The 18482-nt window shown below is 37.8% G+C and overlaps 1 protein-coding gene across 1 annotated transcript in view; it reads right to left on the bottom strand.

Annotated features, from left to right (window-relative positions):
• LOC101855915 (structural maintenance of chromosomes protein 5) overlaps window positions 1-18482 on the bottom strand; it is a 39855-nt gene that overhangs the window by 20303 nt on the left and 1070 nt on the right. The window contains exons 2-12 of the mRNA XM_005089442.3: window positions 12779-12973; window positions 12152-12257; window positions 11464-11589; window positions 10540-10752; window positions 8395-8556; window positions 6937-7008; window positions 6295-6356; window positions 5121-5202; window positions 3873-3990; window positions 852-1006; window positions 315-523 (exon numbers count right to left, since the gene is read on the bottom strand). Of these exons, the coding sequence (XP_005089499.1) occupies window positions 315-523; window positions 852-1006; window positions 3873-3990; window positions 5121-5202; window positions 6295-6356; window positions 6937-7008; window positions 8395-8556; window positions 10540-10752; window positions 11464-11589; window positions 12152-12257; window positions 12779-12973 (1500 nt within the window). The remainder of the gene's footprint in view (window positions 1-314; window positions 524-851; window positions 1007-3872; window positions 3991-5120; window positions 5203-6294; window positions 6357-6936; window positions 7009-8394; window positions 8557-10539; window positions 10753-11463; window positions 11590-12151; window positions 12258-12778; window positions 12974-18482) is intronic.

The following is an 18482-nucleotide window of genomic DNA, read 5'->3' as shown; positions in this document are numbered from 1 at the left end:
ATCTAAAAGCACATTTTTATTCAAATCTTATTTTAATAATTTAATTCTTCTTTCAACATCAAGTGTAATCAGTTACCACAGTGATAGTCTTTTTGTATGTCTTCTTTGTCAGAATACAGGTGAGGGGGCTCTTGTGGTCTATAGGTTCAGGTGTTTGCGTCTCATTCAATAGGTCCTGGGTTTAAAACCTGACAGCGACTTTAAAATCTGAGTATCGAATTCTAGGATATAACTAATATTCTGAGACAAACCTAGGAGAACATCAAAGAGTAAAGAATATCATGATATCATGTTATTAGTGTAATGCTGCTTACTTGTACTTGGTGATGGGGAATTTTGGCTTGAAACTTGTAACAGGTTGGTCTGGTGCCCTCACAGCATTTACCCTCAACTTTTGTTCAGTTTTCATGACTCTCATAAACTCATCCAAATCTTCAGAGTCCTCACAGATGAAAGACCTTAGATCATTGAAGCTGATGTGTGTTTCTACCAGCTTTGCATCAGCAGGATTAGCCACATTCAACTGAAGTTAGAAGATAACAAACAATATTAAGTCATTTCATCAAAACCGAGGCAAAAACTAAAGGAATCAAACACTTCTTCAGAAAGGCAAAAACCTTCAAGTTCTTAAGAACTTGATCAACTTTCCTTCACTCCCTTCTTTTTTTGTTCTTTTTCAAAGAGACTAAATCTGTGTCCTTTTTTGACACTTTCTGAATTACATCAAGAATTGCCAAATTACTAAAGATGCTGAAAAAGAAGTTTAATAACATGTGAAAAAGTGGTTCAACATTATTCTTCCCTTCACAAGTACAAACGAACAAGGTATCAAATTACTAATTGCTACTCACGCATATTATCATGGGTTCATGGATGGGTTTCTTAAATCTGTCTTTGTTTGCTCTGAGCCAAACCACAGCATCATACGTGTTCTGATGCAAAATCCTTAAAGTCTCCAGCCTCCGATTGTTCACATCCTTGATCTGTTTCAATTGTGCCTCAAAATCTGTCACAGAGAAGTTAAGATTTACTGAGCAAAACATGACAATGAAGCACAAGAATAACAAATAAATACATGTGACTAGCTTAAAGTGAACTCAGATAAAATGGTTCTCACATCTGTAGATTAGCAACTCGCTAACACTCAAAAGTAAATTGTTATATTTTATGAAAACTTAAAGCTTTCTGAAGCAAAAACCATCAAAATAAAACAACCTGAAATTTTGTTTTAACAAAATATGTTGCATCCAGAAACCCTATCCGTATGTCGTGTTTTACTATCGTATCCATACGACGTGGGGAATTGTGCCCCCTCTTTCCAAAGAGAAAATTTACTCGTTAATCCAATACGTACGTTTTGCATAACAGTCTGTCAAAAATGATTTTTTGAGAAATACTGAATTTCAAAGAGATCTCCGTATTAGAAGTATTCTAAAATTTGAAAAATACAACCCCTAGGGTACAAAATGACCCTAGGCGTACGGGTCGGGTTAACAAGGACTTTGAGCTTGATGACATGAACCATAAACATATCAGTCATTCTGCCAGGGACAACAAAAACTATAAATAAAGAGTTTTGTCATTCAAATCTACCCCTCTCCAAAAAAAAACAACTGTGATTCCATCTGTCACCCATATGGGGTAGAAGGGTGAGAAAACTGCAAATATCTTTGCAACTAAAGCCACTCTGGCAACCACCTTCCACTTTTAAATGTTTTACAGGATGTATAAAAGGATCCCGAGAATGGGATTTGAAAGTTAAAACTCCATTTTTTAATGTAAGGAAGCAGGCTCCTTTATCCATTCAACAGTGAGAAGTCTATTTTAAAACCCTTGTCTGATGAGAAAAAGAAGCAGCAAAAAAAATATGGGTAATTTTTCCTAAAATCTGACATTTAGTTTCAACTTCTTTATACACACAACAAAATCCATGACTTGACAAAAACATATTTTGTTGAAAGAAAATGACAATTTTGACCTTTACCTATCTCCGAACAGTTTTGAACTTATTTGTCAAATTTTGTGCGGCTGTCCTGCGAGCGTTCAAACCAGACAATTAAAAAGCTATGTTTTACGGTTTTGTTGATTTTAGTTAATTTCCCTAGATTCTATATTAGTAGAAAATAAAAGTGAATTTTTTTCCTGTTATATTCTGAATATTTATATACTGTAGTCTCCGCCTGAGATCTCGGTGCTTTGGAGCAAGAAAAATGCTGCATCTTAGACGAACGGGATCTTAGTTGAAGCACCAGGGGAAGAATCTACAGTGACCCATGTTAAGGCCCACAACCGGCAAAATGGTCTCCCTTAACTCTAAAATGAACGGATGTGACCCCAGCGTGGGTTTATGACATGGTGAGCAATGAGTGGTCAACCTTGATGACCAGTGACAGTGGCATGAGATACGTCATTTTCACTTATTATATTATCTTATCGCAAGTCTCAAGATCTACACTTATCCAATTGCCCTTCCCCTTCACCAAAATTCATAGCTTTTCATCTCTGAGTTCCACCCATGTAGTTCCCTGGGCCCTGTCCAAGAGACAGGGGAGCAAAGAATAGGACCATGGTATCCGTACCGCGCATGCCGTAGAAGGCGACTAAGGTCGGTTGGGCAAAGCAGCTCTCTCCCGTAAAACAAAAAAAAACATCAACAGCAAAAACAACACGACCGCCAGTTCTGGTAATTGGAGGACCTTCATCGCCGAATAGAGGAGTGAAAATGGAGAGTAGAATGACGCAGGGTGGTGAAAGCCGAAAGGAAGCCACCAAGCCGAGAAACCTCCTGTCGACCAGAAGAACCACCAGACTTGGCACCTGGAATGTTCGTACAATGTACAAGGCAAGGAAGGCACTGCAGATGGCAAGAGAGACGGAGGCCTACCAACTGGACAAATGTCTAAGAAGGATAGTGGGGATCAAGTGGTACGATCGAGTCACAAATGCTCAACTGTGGGAAAGAAACGCCAAAGGCCAGTAAAGGAAGACATACAGGTGAAGAAATGGAAATGGACTGGACACACCCTAAGGAGACCCCCAACAAGTATCATCAGACAGGCTTTGACGTGGAATCCACAAGGAAAACAGAAGAAAGGAAGACCAAAGATGACATGGAGGCGAAGCGATACAAGCGGAAACAGAAAAGGCGTGGACAGCATGCAAACAGCTAGAAAAGGATGCACAGGGCAGCATCGAGAAATGTTGTTCATGGCCTACGCTTCACTGGGAGCTAAAAATGGCAAGAGAGAGAGATCTCCGATTTCCCCCGGCTTTGTCGTTACGCACCATTACATTGTGACCACATCAATTAAAATTCAATAGTAGATACAACTGTTGCAATGGTCAGGGAAGAGTTCACAGTACGATGTGATCCCGCCTGGAGTAAACTGCCCTACTCATCCAGCGTCATGTAAGTTTAGGTGAAGAGCTCAGATGCGAGTGCTATGTTCGGAGAAAACAAACACGTTAGCGAGTTCACACCTCGGTCTGATTCCGTCTGGGGCAAACATTGTACGGTATCATCAAGCTTTACAATGCACTAGTGATCACATTAACGAGAGTGGCTGATCTGTGCTGCGATAGGTATTTCAATTTTCTCAACTTTTCACTTTTGGTTAATCAGCTGTGCCCTCCTGGGTTTTAGTTCCGCAGAAAAATTCATGAAGGCAACTGTGTTAAATGATTTCTACAGCAACTGGTTAGAATAAAGCAGAAAATTAATAACTTCACTTCAGTCTTGACCCTAAAACTAACTCATTCAAAAAGTCCAAATACAACTAGTATACAAGGACATAATTGAGATAATATTCCCATCCAAAGAGGGTCTTAAAAGTAAAGGTAAATAAAAAGAACAACAGAAAAGTCTCCCACACCTCTAGTCTCTGCCTTCAAGGTTTTGATTTCTCTCCCCAAATTTTCTCCTTCAGCTTGGACTGAGCTCATTTCCATGTTGACATTTCGAATATTCACTTCTGTTCTCTTCAGGCTTTCCTGAAAACAAAAAGAAGAAAACATTTTTAAAAAAAATATACCATGTTGGATGAATGTTAAACTTGAAAGTGCAACTTCAGTCATATATCAACTGACTTTCAAAATGTAAGCAAAAAGGAAATTTTAACCCATGAGGGGGTGACAAAAATGGTCAATCATATAACAAAAAGAGTAGAATATTTTAAATATCTTCTACGCATTGACAGTAATGGAATAGTAAACTCTTCTAAAAAAATACAGTGGAAACCATATATAACAGGCCCGGTAATAACAGGGATCTGGTAATAACAGGGATCTGGTAATAACAGGGATTTTTTAAAATCCCCGTTTTTTTCCTACTCTTTGTCTCTATTAAAAGTTATCAGCTATGACAGGGCCTCATCGGAGCCCAACCGGTTATAGCAGGGACAAAGGCTCGTTAACAATGCGTAAAAAGTAAGAGAGAGAGAGAGAGAGAGAGAGGAGAGAGATGGACAAGCCCACGCAAGCCACGCCACTGCAAGCACACGCAGTGTGTGAAGCGAGAGAGGGCTGTGGTGTGCTGCAGACCTCAATCTCACCTGAAACCTAGCAACACGTACGCGTAATGTGTCACCAACGATGTCAAGCGCTAGAGAAAATGCCTTTCAATTGACAAAAATACGAAATAATCTAGGCTGTTGACAAAAAGCAAGCTCCACTGGCAGAGATTTATCGTCAGTTCGACATTTCACAATGGTTGATTCACACCATTATCAAGGATAGAGAGAAGATAGTGGCAGCATACTCCAATGAAAATTTTGCTCTGGATCGAAAGAAGATGAGACTACCCGATGCAAATGCCGAGGATCAAGCTCTTCTGATGTGGTTTAAGGAGGCAAGGAGAAAATTGGTGCCAAAACCCCAGTTCGTGGGTACTTATGGCAAGGGAAACTACCCACGAATAAGTACAGCTGGATTAGTCCACAAATGCTTACTTTCCTTTGTATTTCTGATTTAACAGGGATCAGATATAACAGGACATTTTCTCTACTCCCACCATCCCTGTTATATCAGGTTTCCACTGTATTCTGAAAACAGTCCCAACCAAAACCGTACCCCAGAATCACTGACATCAATGGATGAACACATAATCAACAAGTACTACTCACTGCAATTCGCTGGGCATCAGATCCATCCATCTCTGAAAGGCCCCTCTCTAGCGCTTTCAACTGATCTTGAAGATCATTTAACCTAGATATACAAAGAAATTACAAGTATTTAGGCCCTCCTCAAACCTCATGATGGCAACTGCAAGGACATAGACATAAGAGCAGGAATAGAGATGGCTATAGAAAAAATTATAAAGCTAAAAATTAAAATGTTAATACGATTGACATACATTTACCGGAAGCATAAAAAATTTCTCACGCTGCTAATTTAGCCATTGTTTAAACATGGCTGTGAAACTTCAAAGCTATAAAATCAGATGAAAGTTATACTCGCAGCTTTCTACAGATCCAATGCAAAAAAAAGCAACCAATCAGAATTGAACAAAAATTGCGTACTTCATTTTAAAACTTTCAAGATGTAAATAATAGAAAACAAAAATATATTGGTCATGAACTGTGGAAGGAACAAAAATTAATGCTGACAAAAACAGGTGTGAAAGGGAAAAACAAAACAAAAGAAAAGATATACAGATCACCTACGTCACAAATGTCATGAAATTGTGAGGGCTGAGGGTCTTCAAGGTGGCAAGAACATGTGAAGATCGGGACAAGTTATAATTTAAAAAACAACTTGTGGGAAAACAGATGTCTACTGTCAATATTGGTGCTGCAAGGTGACAAGTGAGCAAAACAAAAAAAAGAAAAAAAAAAGGAAAGAAACAATATGTGAGTCATCGTGGTGAAATCAAGCGCTTGTCAAAATAATATAATCGAAGAAATTGGCATTTTCACACCCGTTTGGCAATTTTCATCGAATTTTTGGTTTTTGGCTCAGCACCTTTCATGTCCATATAAAAACACATTCCTGTGTGGATTTTACTAGAACTTGGTGATTACAGGCATTAAAAAAAGATAAATTTGAAATTTCCAAGGGCTCACAAGCTTTGGAAGTCAGTGAACTTTGGCGGCCATTTTCTTGTTAATTTTACCTCTGGAACCAGGTGACCCCCACCTCTTTCAATCGCAAATATCTAGACTTCTATTCAAGGTAGATGGCTATTTTTTAAAAACAAAAGCAAGACAAATAAACAGGATTTTAGATTATACCAATAACTCTATACGTCCAAAAACTGACAAGCACCTGATTTCATCACATTGTGACACATATTTATACCTTTTCTTCCTCGATTCTTCCTCCTTCTGTTTCGAAACATATTCTCCCTTCACTTCTTCAATCTGAAAGATCAAGTTGGATACTTGCATGACATTCTTTAATCACAATCCTTATGATTAAAAAAAAAATAATAATAAAAATAAATAAATAAATAAAATATTAAAAAAACTCAAGCTCCCCCCTCCTCCCCTAAAAATACATAAGGTATGAGGGAAGAAAGAAGATTAATTTACCCTAACCAGTAATGCTTTGTTTTCATTTTTTTAAAAACATCACAACTGCACAAAAACAGTCATTTGCCGCTAATATGTGGGTATATATTATATATATATAACCAACAGAGGGTAAAAAAGTAAAATCATCCCGTGTACTCTCTGACCACCTCTGTGGAAGTTTTATTCAGCAAATTTTAACAACAAATTACCCCATGAACCGATCAAAGTAAGAAAACCAATCATGCCAGTCATCCCAACAACAGGATAATAAAATATACTTCAAAGGAATACTTCACAACAAGTTGTTGCTACAAAAAAAAAAAATATTTGTTTACTCTTTACACCAAAGCATGACTGGGCACTGAGGACATACCTCCAGCATGATAAAAAACAAAAGAGAGAAGATAGTAAATGGGGTTAAAATTACCTTATCAGAAACATTATTTAGATTCTCTTGATGGTTTTCAACATCTTTGGCCTTTGACCGGATCCTTTGACTCTGAAAAGTAAAACACAAATTTTCAGACACTCAATATTTCTTTTACTTCATTTAGAACAGAAGGTTGGGGGCTCCTGTGGTCTAGAGGTACGGTGTTTGTCTCTCTCATTCAATAGGTCCTGGGTTCAAAACCTGACAATGCCAAAAAATTTTCTTTTTTAAAATGTTCTTTCTTCTCATTACCAGTTCTGTAGTCATGTTGTCACCTGCTTTCATCTCCAGCCCCAAATGGGAGCCTGTTTGAAGAGATTGCCTACAGCCCATAACATTTATTTTTTCACCAACATTTTGTCTAGTTTGATTTCTTCACCTACATATCTTTCCATTGTTGGCAATGTTTAAAAGCAGGTTCCCCTTTCATTGCAACCATAATTCAATTAATTTGTCATTGCACGATTGATAGAAGGAAAACTTGGGAATACTGAATAGATAATATTATGCACCTTCACAATACAGCTACCCAGCGGATACCCTAATTTTCCTCAATTTTCACTTCTGAATGTCGCATGTCACAACCTTGGAACACCACTTCGAATTTTGATTTTAGTAGTTTTAGCACAAATTTCTTTCATCGCGGCCTTTATCGTGTTCCCGAGCTGTAGAAACTTCGCGCTGATAATTTCTCTAGATTTAGACAATAAATTTGCAAACAAGTTTCTTTCTGACAGTAATTTTCTGTCTAAGATCACAAGTCAATTTACTTGATCAACCCGCAGATTTTCCAACCGCGGCAACAATCCGAAGACAGACGGAATGAGTAAATGATAGAAAGGAGGTAAGTGGCAAAAAAAGATAGCCAGATTTTGATCAATCGGCAGGTAAAAATTGTACTGCCGACCAACTCACAAAGAATGCATGGGGGCATAGCGGAATAATGGCCGATGGCAGGAAATGCGCAATCTGGCATGTTTCTATAACATAAACTATTGCCGAGAGAATTACCGTAAACATCCGTAACTTATACAGGACGACACAAAGGCGAGTGCAGATCTTTTGCTACGGAATTTCGGTAGTCCTATATGCTGTCGAAGACTTTTACGGAGGGAGTTGATAATGATAGAGGAACAAGTATGGAACTAGCAGAAAGTACCGATTTCCGTAAAAATATGGAAGAGTGGAAGCACTGGGCATGCAAAGACGTTATGAAAACAACTAAGAAATAGAGTATGCTCAGAGATATTTGCTATTAATCAACACACACAATATGTCGCCTCAAAACTATTTTGTCCAAAGTGCTTCTTTATTTAAGTATACTTTGGACAAAAGTTCTGAGGTGATGAATAGTACTAAAAAATTTTCTCCTGGAGCTATCTTATGAATAGGGAACATGTAAAACGGCAAATACAAATGAAATAAAAACATAAATATAACAAATATGAAACTTACTTTTTCACGAGTTTCCGTTTCCAATTTCTCTTTCTCTACTTTCAATAAGTCATGCCTTTTCTGTAAGGGTTGCACTTGCTTCTGTTGCTGCTTTAGTTCTTGAGATTTGTTGTCCTTCTCATCCCTAGCCCTGTCATGCTGTTCTTTGAGAAGATTATATTCCTGTTGACAAAACCATTGCATCGTTATTTCATGGCATAATAATCCACCTGTCACATGGCCATGACAGTGGACAGAGTTAGCACTACAGTCAAGTTAGATAAATCAGTACCACCATGTAATTATTAAGTAAAGTAATCAGTACGTGACTTTCTCGCAAACTTAAGTATAAGATGTACGTCTACAAACAATTGAAGAAAGCACAAAGTATCAAATATTTGAGTTAGATCTACCTCAGAGATGCCAACCACAGAAAACCGAAATGAGTATTGGGAAACATGAAAATGTGTATTTTCAGGGGAAAATGTGTATTCCCCACGACCGACCGACTAGCCAGTAATAGTAAAATGTTCAGGGTGTCCAGCAATATTTCCTGAAAATAAATTACTAGCTCACCAGCTCGAAAAAGGGAGCACACACGCGTACAATATACATGTATCCATTCAACAACATGTCAGTGTTCAATGTCGTACTGGGGTCTTGTTTGACTTAAGTATTTCAGTCTATTTTCCTCTCATTATTATATAAAAAATAAATCCTGCTTTGAGAGTTCGGAAGGGCCTAGAACAAGAACTTCGACTATCAAGAACCAGTCTGGGTGTCATGATTCATATTATGAACTGACAGAATCAAATTATTGCTCAAACTCAGAGAAAAGCAATAACTTGAATGGCTCAAGTAGACCCATGCACCGTGAGAGTTGTAACAACTGTGGTAGGGCAAGATGCAGTGACACTGAAAATCTGCCAGTCTTGAACAGAAAGCTACAACATACACTGTAGGTATAATTTACTATTACCCACCCAAGTAGGTATAATTTACTATCACCCATCCAATGAAACACGCACACTTTATTTCAATAACACAGACTTGCAAAGTATGAGGGGTCCTGATTCCGCACACGGCCTGCACCAACGCGCGCTTTGCACAAAACTAATCAAAGTTCTGAAATGTGCTTCCAAGTTTTTGTCCTCTGGTGTTGCCTTAACCCCCCCCCCGATAATATCTTAAACCCCCAAAAAATCAATAATCTCCTCCTCTATGCCGTAGTCATATACTTCGCAGCGCCGTTACTCCCACCAAAGACGGTCTTTGCTCACCCGATGCCGTTATTTATGATGCGAATGCGCGCAGGTTCAGTGACCCGTCACGACGGCGAGCTAGACAATCTAAAAATCAGATGACGCTTGTATTTTCTTCTCTTTTTTTCCCCCCACAAGTGACAGCACAGCGACGAGTCCGAGTATTTCTTACATTTAATTTGCACGGCGACATTGCGTTTATACTGCACAACCTGCATGCCACAAATGTTGCGTTATCAGACAACTGCTGGCAAACTTCTCGGTGGTAACGAAAGTGAAAGTAGATCTTGATTTTTCCGATCGAGCCTCGGTGTCGCATACGCTTCCGCCTGCCGCCATAGCTGCCTATTCGCGTGAAAGTGAAACGTACTCTCCAGACGGGGAAAAGCTGAACGAATATACGATCGCGACCGGCAAAATTTAACTTAATGACCACATCGGACTTGGTTTTCAAATACTCCAGTTCTGCGATACTGATACTATTTTGACAAAAGAAGGGACTCGAGATAATTTGGTTTCCCGCCCAAGCTGAATCTCGTATTTTTCGCATTCCAGGATGCATATTTTTCCATGAAAAGTCGTATTCGCGTATTTTCGGCCAAAAATCGTACTAAAATACGTAAAATCGTACTGGTTGGCATCTCTGCTACCTTTTTTATGAACTATGGCAGGCATGATTTTACTTTGAAAACTCTAGGAGTCATGATTTTATACTTTATATAGACAAAATAAATTATTTTCCAAGCAAAAGTAAATTTAAAAAATAGGAGAAAGGAGGAGAAAAAAAATCTATTTTAAAAATATAAAAAGGCATGTGATTATACACTGAAAAAAAAAAGTCATTATCTAGAAATTATTATTTTTATCCTCTTAAATCAAAGAGAAAACGTATAATAAATCATACCAGCCATGGCTTTTTCATTTTCAGCACCACTACTTTGGCCAAAAAGTTTTTCCTGTCATTGTATGACTTGACATCCGGCTCCAAGCGGGCGTTGCGCTGTTTCTCTTGGTTCAGCTGCTCCATCAGCTTCTGTACGTCAGTCTCCAGGAGGCGTGCTTTTTCCCTTGCACCTTTCAATTGTTCATGTTTTTCGTACATACCCTCCTGACCCACCTGAAAGTAGTGTAAGTCACCAGACACAATCATTACATTTAGTCAATACACTTTTCTGCCATATCACTCTTGGTGTTTGGGGTAACATGCAGGGTAAAATTTGAAAGAGGCTTACTTTTGGTTGGAAACTAACCATTACTTATTCACCTCAGAAGATTTTCACTTTCAAGCCCCACAATGCTCAAGTGCTCATCTCTACCTGTGTCATAACTTAAAAGGCAAAATAGATCAGTATGCAAGCACAATGAGCAATTCCTTCTACTGTTTATGTTTAACCACAGCATGTATATATACATATTTCAACTAACCTCTCAGTTGGCAAAAGTAACGCTGGTTAAGGAGAGGTAGCTATGCTCAGAGCCAGTTTTCAGTTTCAGTAGATTTTATGCATTGTATTTTCAATTTATTTGATGTTCCCAGTGAAACAGCGGTAACAAGATTCACTTTTGTCACATTGCATGATAATTCTTGGGTTCTGTGACATATTCAAGGTCACAACATGTCTACTTTACAGAAATACAAAAAACATTCTTAAATGGGGTTCAACTAAATATACGTTCACTATTTAATTGAGCTCCAGATTAACAGAAAATAATTTGTAAAAGAATGACATCACATTTAACCATAGAGTAGATTTACATTTCATTAACAGGAAAAGCCTTCTTCCTCTGATTAATCTTAGGAGTTCTTTTGCACAATTTAAGTACTCACTGATTTCTCTGTATTTTCTAAAAGCTCTTGTTGAGACATGCGGGCAAAGTCAGCGACTTTTTCTTGTGGCAGAAACTGGCACAGATTCCCAACCTGAATGTTCAAGCGTGCAACAGTGGCTTCAACCTGTGAGACAGATTACATTATGAAGCTTTGGAAGATGCATCTAGAGCAAAAGAAATGATGACTTCCATCCTCTGTCTAAATGATTAAAACTAAGAAATAAACCCAGCAACTGAAGGAGAGCTATCTTAACCCTTCTTTTCCTCCTTTCATACGAAAACTCAAAAGATAGTAGTATAACTGAAACGAATAAACACATTTGACAGCACAAGAAAAAGTAAAGCTATGAAAATTAAACATCATTCTAAAAGGAGAAATTGGGTGTACTGTACATTCAAGGCAATTTAAATAAATATTATTAAAGTCAAAGGAGATCAACTTCAAGGCCGGAAATTTTTTTTTTTTAACTTGCTATCATAACCATGTACAATTAAACATGTTCCTTCACCAAAATAAGCACAAGTATCGTGCTAATTTTTAAACTCACATTCAAGTTGAATTTTCAGAATTATAAAAAAAAGCCCTCAACAATGCAACATATTTTACATCAGGCTAAAACAAACATATTCGGTGTTCCATTTTAGAGACGAAATAAGACAGAAAGTAAATGGACAGACATACTTACCGCTTTTTGTGTCGTTGCTCGTCCATTCATCCACCAGCTTGATGTCTTGGTAAAAGTGATCTCACGAGCAATGATGTAATTGGAAGCATCAGCCACTGGATTGAACCTGATAAAAGTGTTGTGTCAAATTTGAGAATCACCAGCATAATAGTTATTTAGCTGTCATTTATTCAATATTATTTGAATTCTGAATGTGCAAGCTTTTTTTCAAAGTTAAAAAATAATTTTGCTTAATGTAATAACCATACATGTGCAATCAGCTGAGCTTCAAAATTGTTAACACTAACGTACTGCCAGAAACTGAAATGATGAACGAAAGAAAACACTGCTCTTCTCATTCAAACTATCAAAAAACCAGTTGAAAAGACAAGAGGAGAACATTAAACATCTACAACTTCATATAAACAGAATACTAGGGGTTAATTTGGAAGTAATCTATCGCATCCTCAATGATCAGAGCCACCTGCCACTAGGATACAAAGTAAATGTAAATTAGTAAATTCTAGAAAACTGCACAACAAGCACAAAGAATTAAGTATATTTGCATTCTGGAGAAGTTTGGAATAACTTGTTACTGATGAGTATAATATATTGGGCATAATTTTAAATATATCGAGAATAACCTACAGTTCAATTTCAATTCTGGCTTTATCCGCTCCATGTCTAATGTAGTCTCTTGGATCTGTGGCTCTTCCCAGCCAGCTTGTCTTTCCAGCAAGTCCCAAGCATATTGCACAAACAATTGCAGATTTGCCTGTTCCATTTGGGCCAATGATAACGTTCAGTTGAGGACCCGGCCTGATTTCTACAGAGTCATAAGTTCTGAAATTCCACAAATAAAACAAAAGAAAGGCATGGACTTAATAAACAAAAGCAAATGAGAGCAAAATAGCAGTCTGCTTTTTAAAAAATAAAAAAGTATATTAAGATTTGAAACTGAACAACGACTTCGCAAATCTTAGACTAAAAAACCCACCCTTTTCTAGCCTCAGAATGACCCCAGTGCACGTGTGGTAACCAATAGGAAAAAAAGTAACTACAACAAAATTAATGTTCTTTAGCCTAAAATGTTCTTCAATTTCAAGGAATTTGACATACCTAATCAAATCTTCTTTCTTTTCAGAGGATACATAATAAAATTCATTATACATATAAAATCCCTATTTAGCCGTAGCCTATTAATTTGATAAATGTCTAATCAGTGACAGTTTCTCAACTGTTGTCATTTATTCTACTTATTTGTACAGTCCTACAGCCTCAACTAAGAATCTACAAGATAAACCTTGCAATACCACAGCTTTTTAAAATATGGAGTACTTCTAACCGATACAGGTACAAAGATAAATATTCCAGAAATAAAACATTTTTTACTTTTTGAAAATTGGTCCATAAATAAAAAATAAAAAAGTTATGGCTGTGTACGTGTTTGAAATTGTGGGTATTTTGGAGAAAATTCCTAAAAAAGAATAAAGAAGGGCAAACTGAACCAGAATAATGGTGATAAATGTATTGAAAACCAACATTATACTAGATAGCTTTCACATTTAAGAGTGGAATGCGTTGAAAATTTGTGAGTTTATGTTTTTTGAAGGCAGCAAAATAGAAAATGGGTCACAACCTGGTGGAATCAGGCGCTTGTCAATTTTTAGACATGTGGAGTTATTGGTATCAATTTACAGCTTGTTCAATTAAATCAATTGTCTTGCTTTTGGTGACAAAAATACTCATCTATCATGAATAGAAGTCGAGATATCTGTGATTGAAGGAGGTGGGGACCAAAGCTTGAGAGTCCTTAGAAACTGCAAATTTACATTTTTGTGCCTTAAATCAACATTTTTAAGTGAAATCCACACAGAAATGTGTTTGTAAATGGACCTTACTTAACTCTTTCCGGACGCAGCTTTTTTGGGGTTTAGGCATAATTAACCTGTGGCTCGATTTGTCTATGCAGGTGGGGTAAAAAATAACTTCATAGAAGCATAACCATCCCTCAAAACGTAACATATGATATACCACATTGAAGGAAATTGAATGAGGAAAACATCCCAATATGAAACAAGGATTAATTTTGATCATAAGGATGCATTAGAAGGGTCTGAAATGGCAATGGTGATGAGAAAAATTTATTTTGAAGGAAAAAAATTACATTCCCCAAATATATGAAAGCAAATCAGAATAGCTATCTTATCATAGAGGCCAAGAGCATAATCCGTAAATTTCTGAATGCGCAGCTTTTTATTTGAAAGCAATATTCTAATTTTTGTTTTGAGTTATGATATTTATACTGAGTTCAGTTACATCGTTTTGTTGATGCAAGACCGCAAGAACTAATTCACTCGTTTTTCCCCAAACCTACGCTTTGACAAAGTGAAACTAGATATTTTTGTTTCCTAAATCCTTTCCGAGTTTTTCAATAGCAATAAAAAGTAATTACAAATGATGGATCGTGCTAAAACGAAACAAAACTGAGGTACCCTATCACGGTGGATATATCGGCGATACGTCCGGAAAGAGTAGGTGTTGAGTCAAAAAACAAAAATTTGATAAAAATTGCCAAAACGGTCAGAAAAATGCCAATTTCTTCGATTTCATTATTTTGACGAGCGCCTGATTTCAACACGATGCCTCACAAAAGAAAAAATTAAAGTTATGATCTCAATACCCTGTTAATTGTATGGAAGTAAATCATCAAATATGCATAAAATTCAATACATGGCTTAATAATAGAATATATTATATGTCTTTTCTGTTACTGTTACATGTTGTGGATGTATACAAATCTATGTTTGCAAAGAGACGAATTGAAGAAATGTTACAAAAAAAAGTTTAAAGTGTTTGATTATGCACTCATTTGAATATGCCTATTAGTTAACCAAATTGCAACCTGTAACTTGTAACAGCTCAAAAAGTGGGAAACTAAATATCAGGTTGATAAAAATATCATCAAGCTCAGTTTCTTTAAAGAAATATGTCAAACTTATAATTGAAACTATGTAATAACTAATTATGCTCATTTCAATTAAAAAACAAATGAACATATGGCTTGTTGATACACATGTGTCCTGATAAAACAGTTTATATGTAAATGTATACAAAAATCTTTGCAAAGGGAAAACAATTTTTTAACGTGGGGAAAAGTTTTGAATGTTTGATAAATTCATATGAACTCAACTTGATTATGCACATAACTAATTATTAACAAAATGCTCAATTACATTTATTAATATAACATACAGTTATCTTGAAGTTCATATCAGCACTAAATTAGTATAACACCGAAATTGCCCAATTATTTGTGACGGTATGGAAAGGAACCTTCATTACGCTCGCGTCTAGGAGAACGGTGTGTTCCGTGGTATTCAGGCCCATTAAAATAACTGTCCAATCATTGGCTATGCTTTATGCAGCCGTGACGTCACAGCGAGATGGCGGCAAGCGTTTCCCGAGTGCGGCAGTGCTTCCCTTTCTGGCTTTCAGGCTATGCAAGATACACAGGAATGACATCATCGAAATTTTTTCAAAATGCCATTGTTTTACGGAGAATTTCACAAAGCTCCTAATATTACAAAGTTCAGCCTGTCTGAGATGATGCAGGAGCATTTCGCCAATTAATCGTCCACACTTTTTCGAGAACAGTGTCCTCAAAGAAATGACCTTGTAACTTCTTGTTTCTAGCTCAATTAAAAAATTGAATTTTATCCACTAAGATAAGGTTCATCTTTCTTCTCATTGGTTGCCAAATTTGGGAGTATTCGGGTAATATTTAGGTGGTCTACGCTAATAAGGAGAGTCGGTAAATCACTGTGCCATTCGGCGGGTTTCGGTTTTGCTACCGATCAATCCTCTAACTTTCTTTGATGAAGAATCAACTGTCACTATTATTGATCAGAAAAACTTTTTCTTCAGCGAATGCCTCAATTTCTCCCGTGTGTATTGATACGTGATGCATGGGGCTTACGCAAATAACAATGCTATAAATAAGCATGTTCCCGGAGTTACCCCTGGTTGGGGTGAGTCTACCATGTTTTCACACAGCCGGAATGGATGTAATTGCTACCTAATGTTAAGCTACTAGCTGTGCACAAGGAGTGAGAGAGGCTGATGATGTAGAACATTGTGTGTACCTTTCACCCCATGTGTGGGCCACACTGTGTGCTTTCTACTAAATTGCAATGGCAAAGTTTAAAAAATTCCCAAAGTCCAAAGACCTTGCACTTGGGGGGAAAAACACCCGCCATGAATGGCATCAAACAACTTAACTCTACTACCTCTACAATGACAGCAAGGTATAGTAGTAGGTAGGCTGGTAGTCTATCATGCGATGCAAGGAGATGTAGAATGTTTGCCCGTCCAATTGCATTATAAAGTCACTCATCCACTTGCTTTGAAAACAATTGTCTCTGCGTCCGGGGAGCAGCGAATGAATCTTCACAAGCGGGCGGTTTGTTATCCGTCCCTTTGTTAACGAGTATTGGTCATAAAACTGTTGTATTACTCACAGGGCCACCTCTATAATAGTGCAGGCGAGTCTTTTGGCTATTCTCACCCGGTGCGCGTTCACCGTTATAGCCTAGATCTAGGCCAACCAATTTTGCGTTCACCCTAAACCACAGAATTCTACACTGTGATAACAGAAAAATTGTAGAATTCTGTGCCGTGAACAAACGTTCCATTACTACTGTTAGTCTACTAATACTAATACTAAAAGCGTACAATTTTGTCTGTGGGCAGTGGAGAGAGAGAGAGAAAGAAAGAGAGAGAGAGAGAGAGAGGAGTAGCGCGAGAACTTCCGGGCAAAACAAAATGGTGACCCCCGTAGTTCGGCTCAATTCGAAAAGTGAAATAGCCATAGCATCTTTGTAGTAGATAAAATTAGCTTACTTTTGTGCTATAACGTAATCTTTTCTTTGCCTTTATCCATTTGATCATCCACATCGAAAGAAAGTATTCAGAAATTAGGAAAAACAGGTCTTGTTTCACACCGGGTGAGAATAGCCTACGGTGGCAAGTCTCACCCAGGGTGAGAGGTCGATTGTATTTCTATTCTCACCCGGGGTGAGAATAGCCACTTCCTACTCACAGACATCAATTTTGGGAGCCTGACCCAACCTAACTCTTACTCTCATGTAATAAAAAGCCTTCAGTGCAGTCAGCTTCCATTCACACATGACTCATTATTCAAGCTTGTAGTAAAAAGAATTCCATGATGACCATGTTCACGGCCCCATGAACGTAGTCTGCAGGCTACGTTCACGGTCCCTTGAATGTAGTAGTTTGTACAGAATCATGATCGACGATTGTCAACATTCGATTTGCGTTTTTCATAGCCTCAGGCATGTTTTGGCCCCTAACCCTAACCCTGAAAATTGCAAATCGGAATTAGATTCTTAACGCGGGAATCTTAAAAATTGCCGAATGATCTTGCTCAATTCATCCCCTACTCTTTTTTTCACCCCTCCCACCCCTCTTCCCGCCTTGGCCTTCTTCCATTTTCCCTTGTCTCTTCAAACGACTTAAATATTTTCAAATTGTCAAGCGTTGCAGATTCGGAAGGACTTCCGTAACGAGCGACCACCCCATCAAACACAATAAAGAAGAGGCCTAGACCTAACCCTACCCCTCAATTCTGCTCTGTCTCAAAGTGGTCGCTCATTACGGAAGTCCTCCCGCAAGATTCTGTACATGGGAAGAGGATCGAAGTTGTATTCCGTGAACCGAGCTAGCGAGGCCTTGACGACCACGGCTGTTTTGCTGTGCCCGCCTTTGCCCCCTGTAAACTCTGTTGCATAAATTGGACAACCGCTGCATTATTTTTCACGCGAGTATTCCGGTGCTGTTTCCATATATATTCACTTTGAGTGAGTGACCTTAGCCAAGCGTTTCAGTCGTGCCTCTGTGCAAGTGGTGGATGATTCAGGACGCCGTGATGCCGTGAACATAGGTAGCCTGCAAACTACACTACTACGACACAACGATCATGGCACCGTGAACGAAGTCACTGTGTAAAAAATTACAACATAGACTAATAATACAGAATTGCAGATCTATGACATTATATCATAGATCTAGATCTAGATCTAAGTCAAATCAATGACCAACTAGAATCTAAATCTAGATCTAGAGATATAGAATCTTGGGTATTTTTTTACTTTCCCTCCCGTCTCACACTCAGCTACCAGTTGTCTATTTTCTACTAGACTTCTAGATCTAGAATCTAAATTATTGATGCGCTGAACACGAATATCAACTTCATTTCCGTCGCAAATTAATAGTTTTTGAAATATTTGATTGTTTTTAACCGAGATAGACATGCTCCAATCGGGGGGTTCCA

Source organism: Aplysia californica, unplaced genomic scaffold, assembly GCF_000002075.1.
Source record: "Aplysia californica isolate F4 #8 unplaced genomic scaffold, AplCal3.0 scaffold00006, whole genome shotgun sequence".
Lineage (NCBI taxonomy): Eukaryota > Metazoa > Mollusca > Gastropoda > Aplysiida > Aplysiidae > Aplysia > Aplysia californica.
Note: the sequence above shows the minus strand (reverse complement) of the source record. Positions and strands in the feature narration are given on the sequence as shown.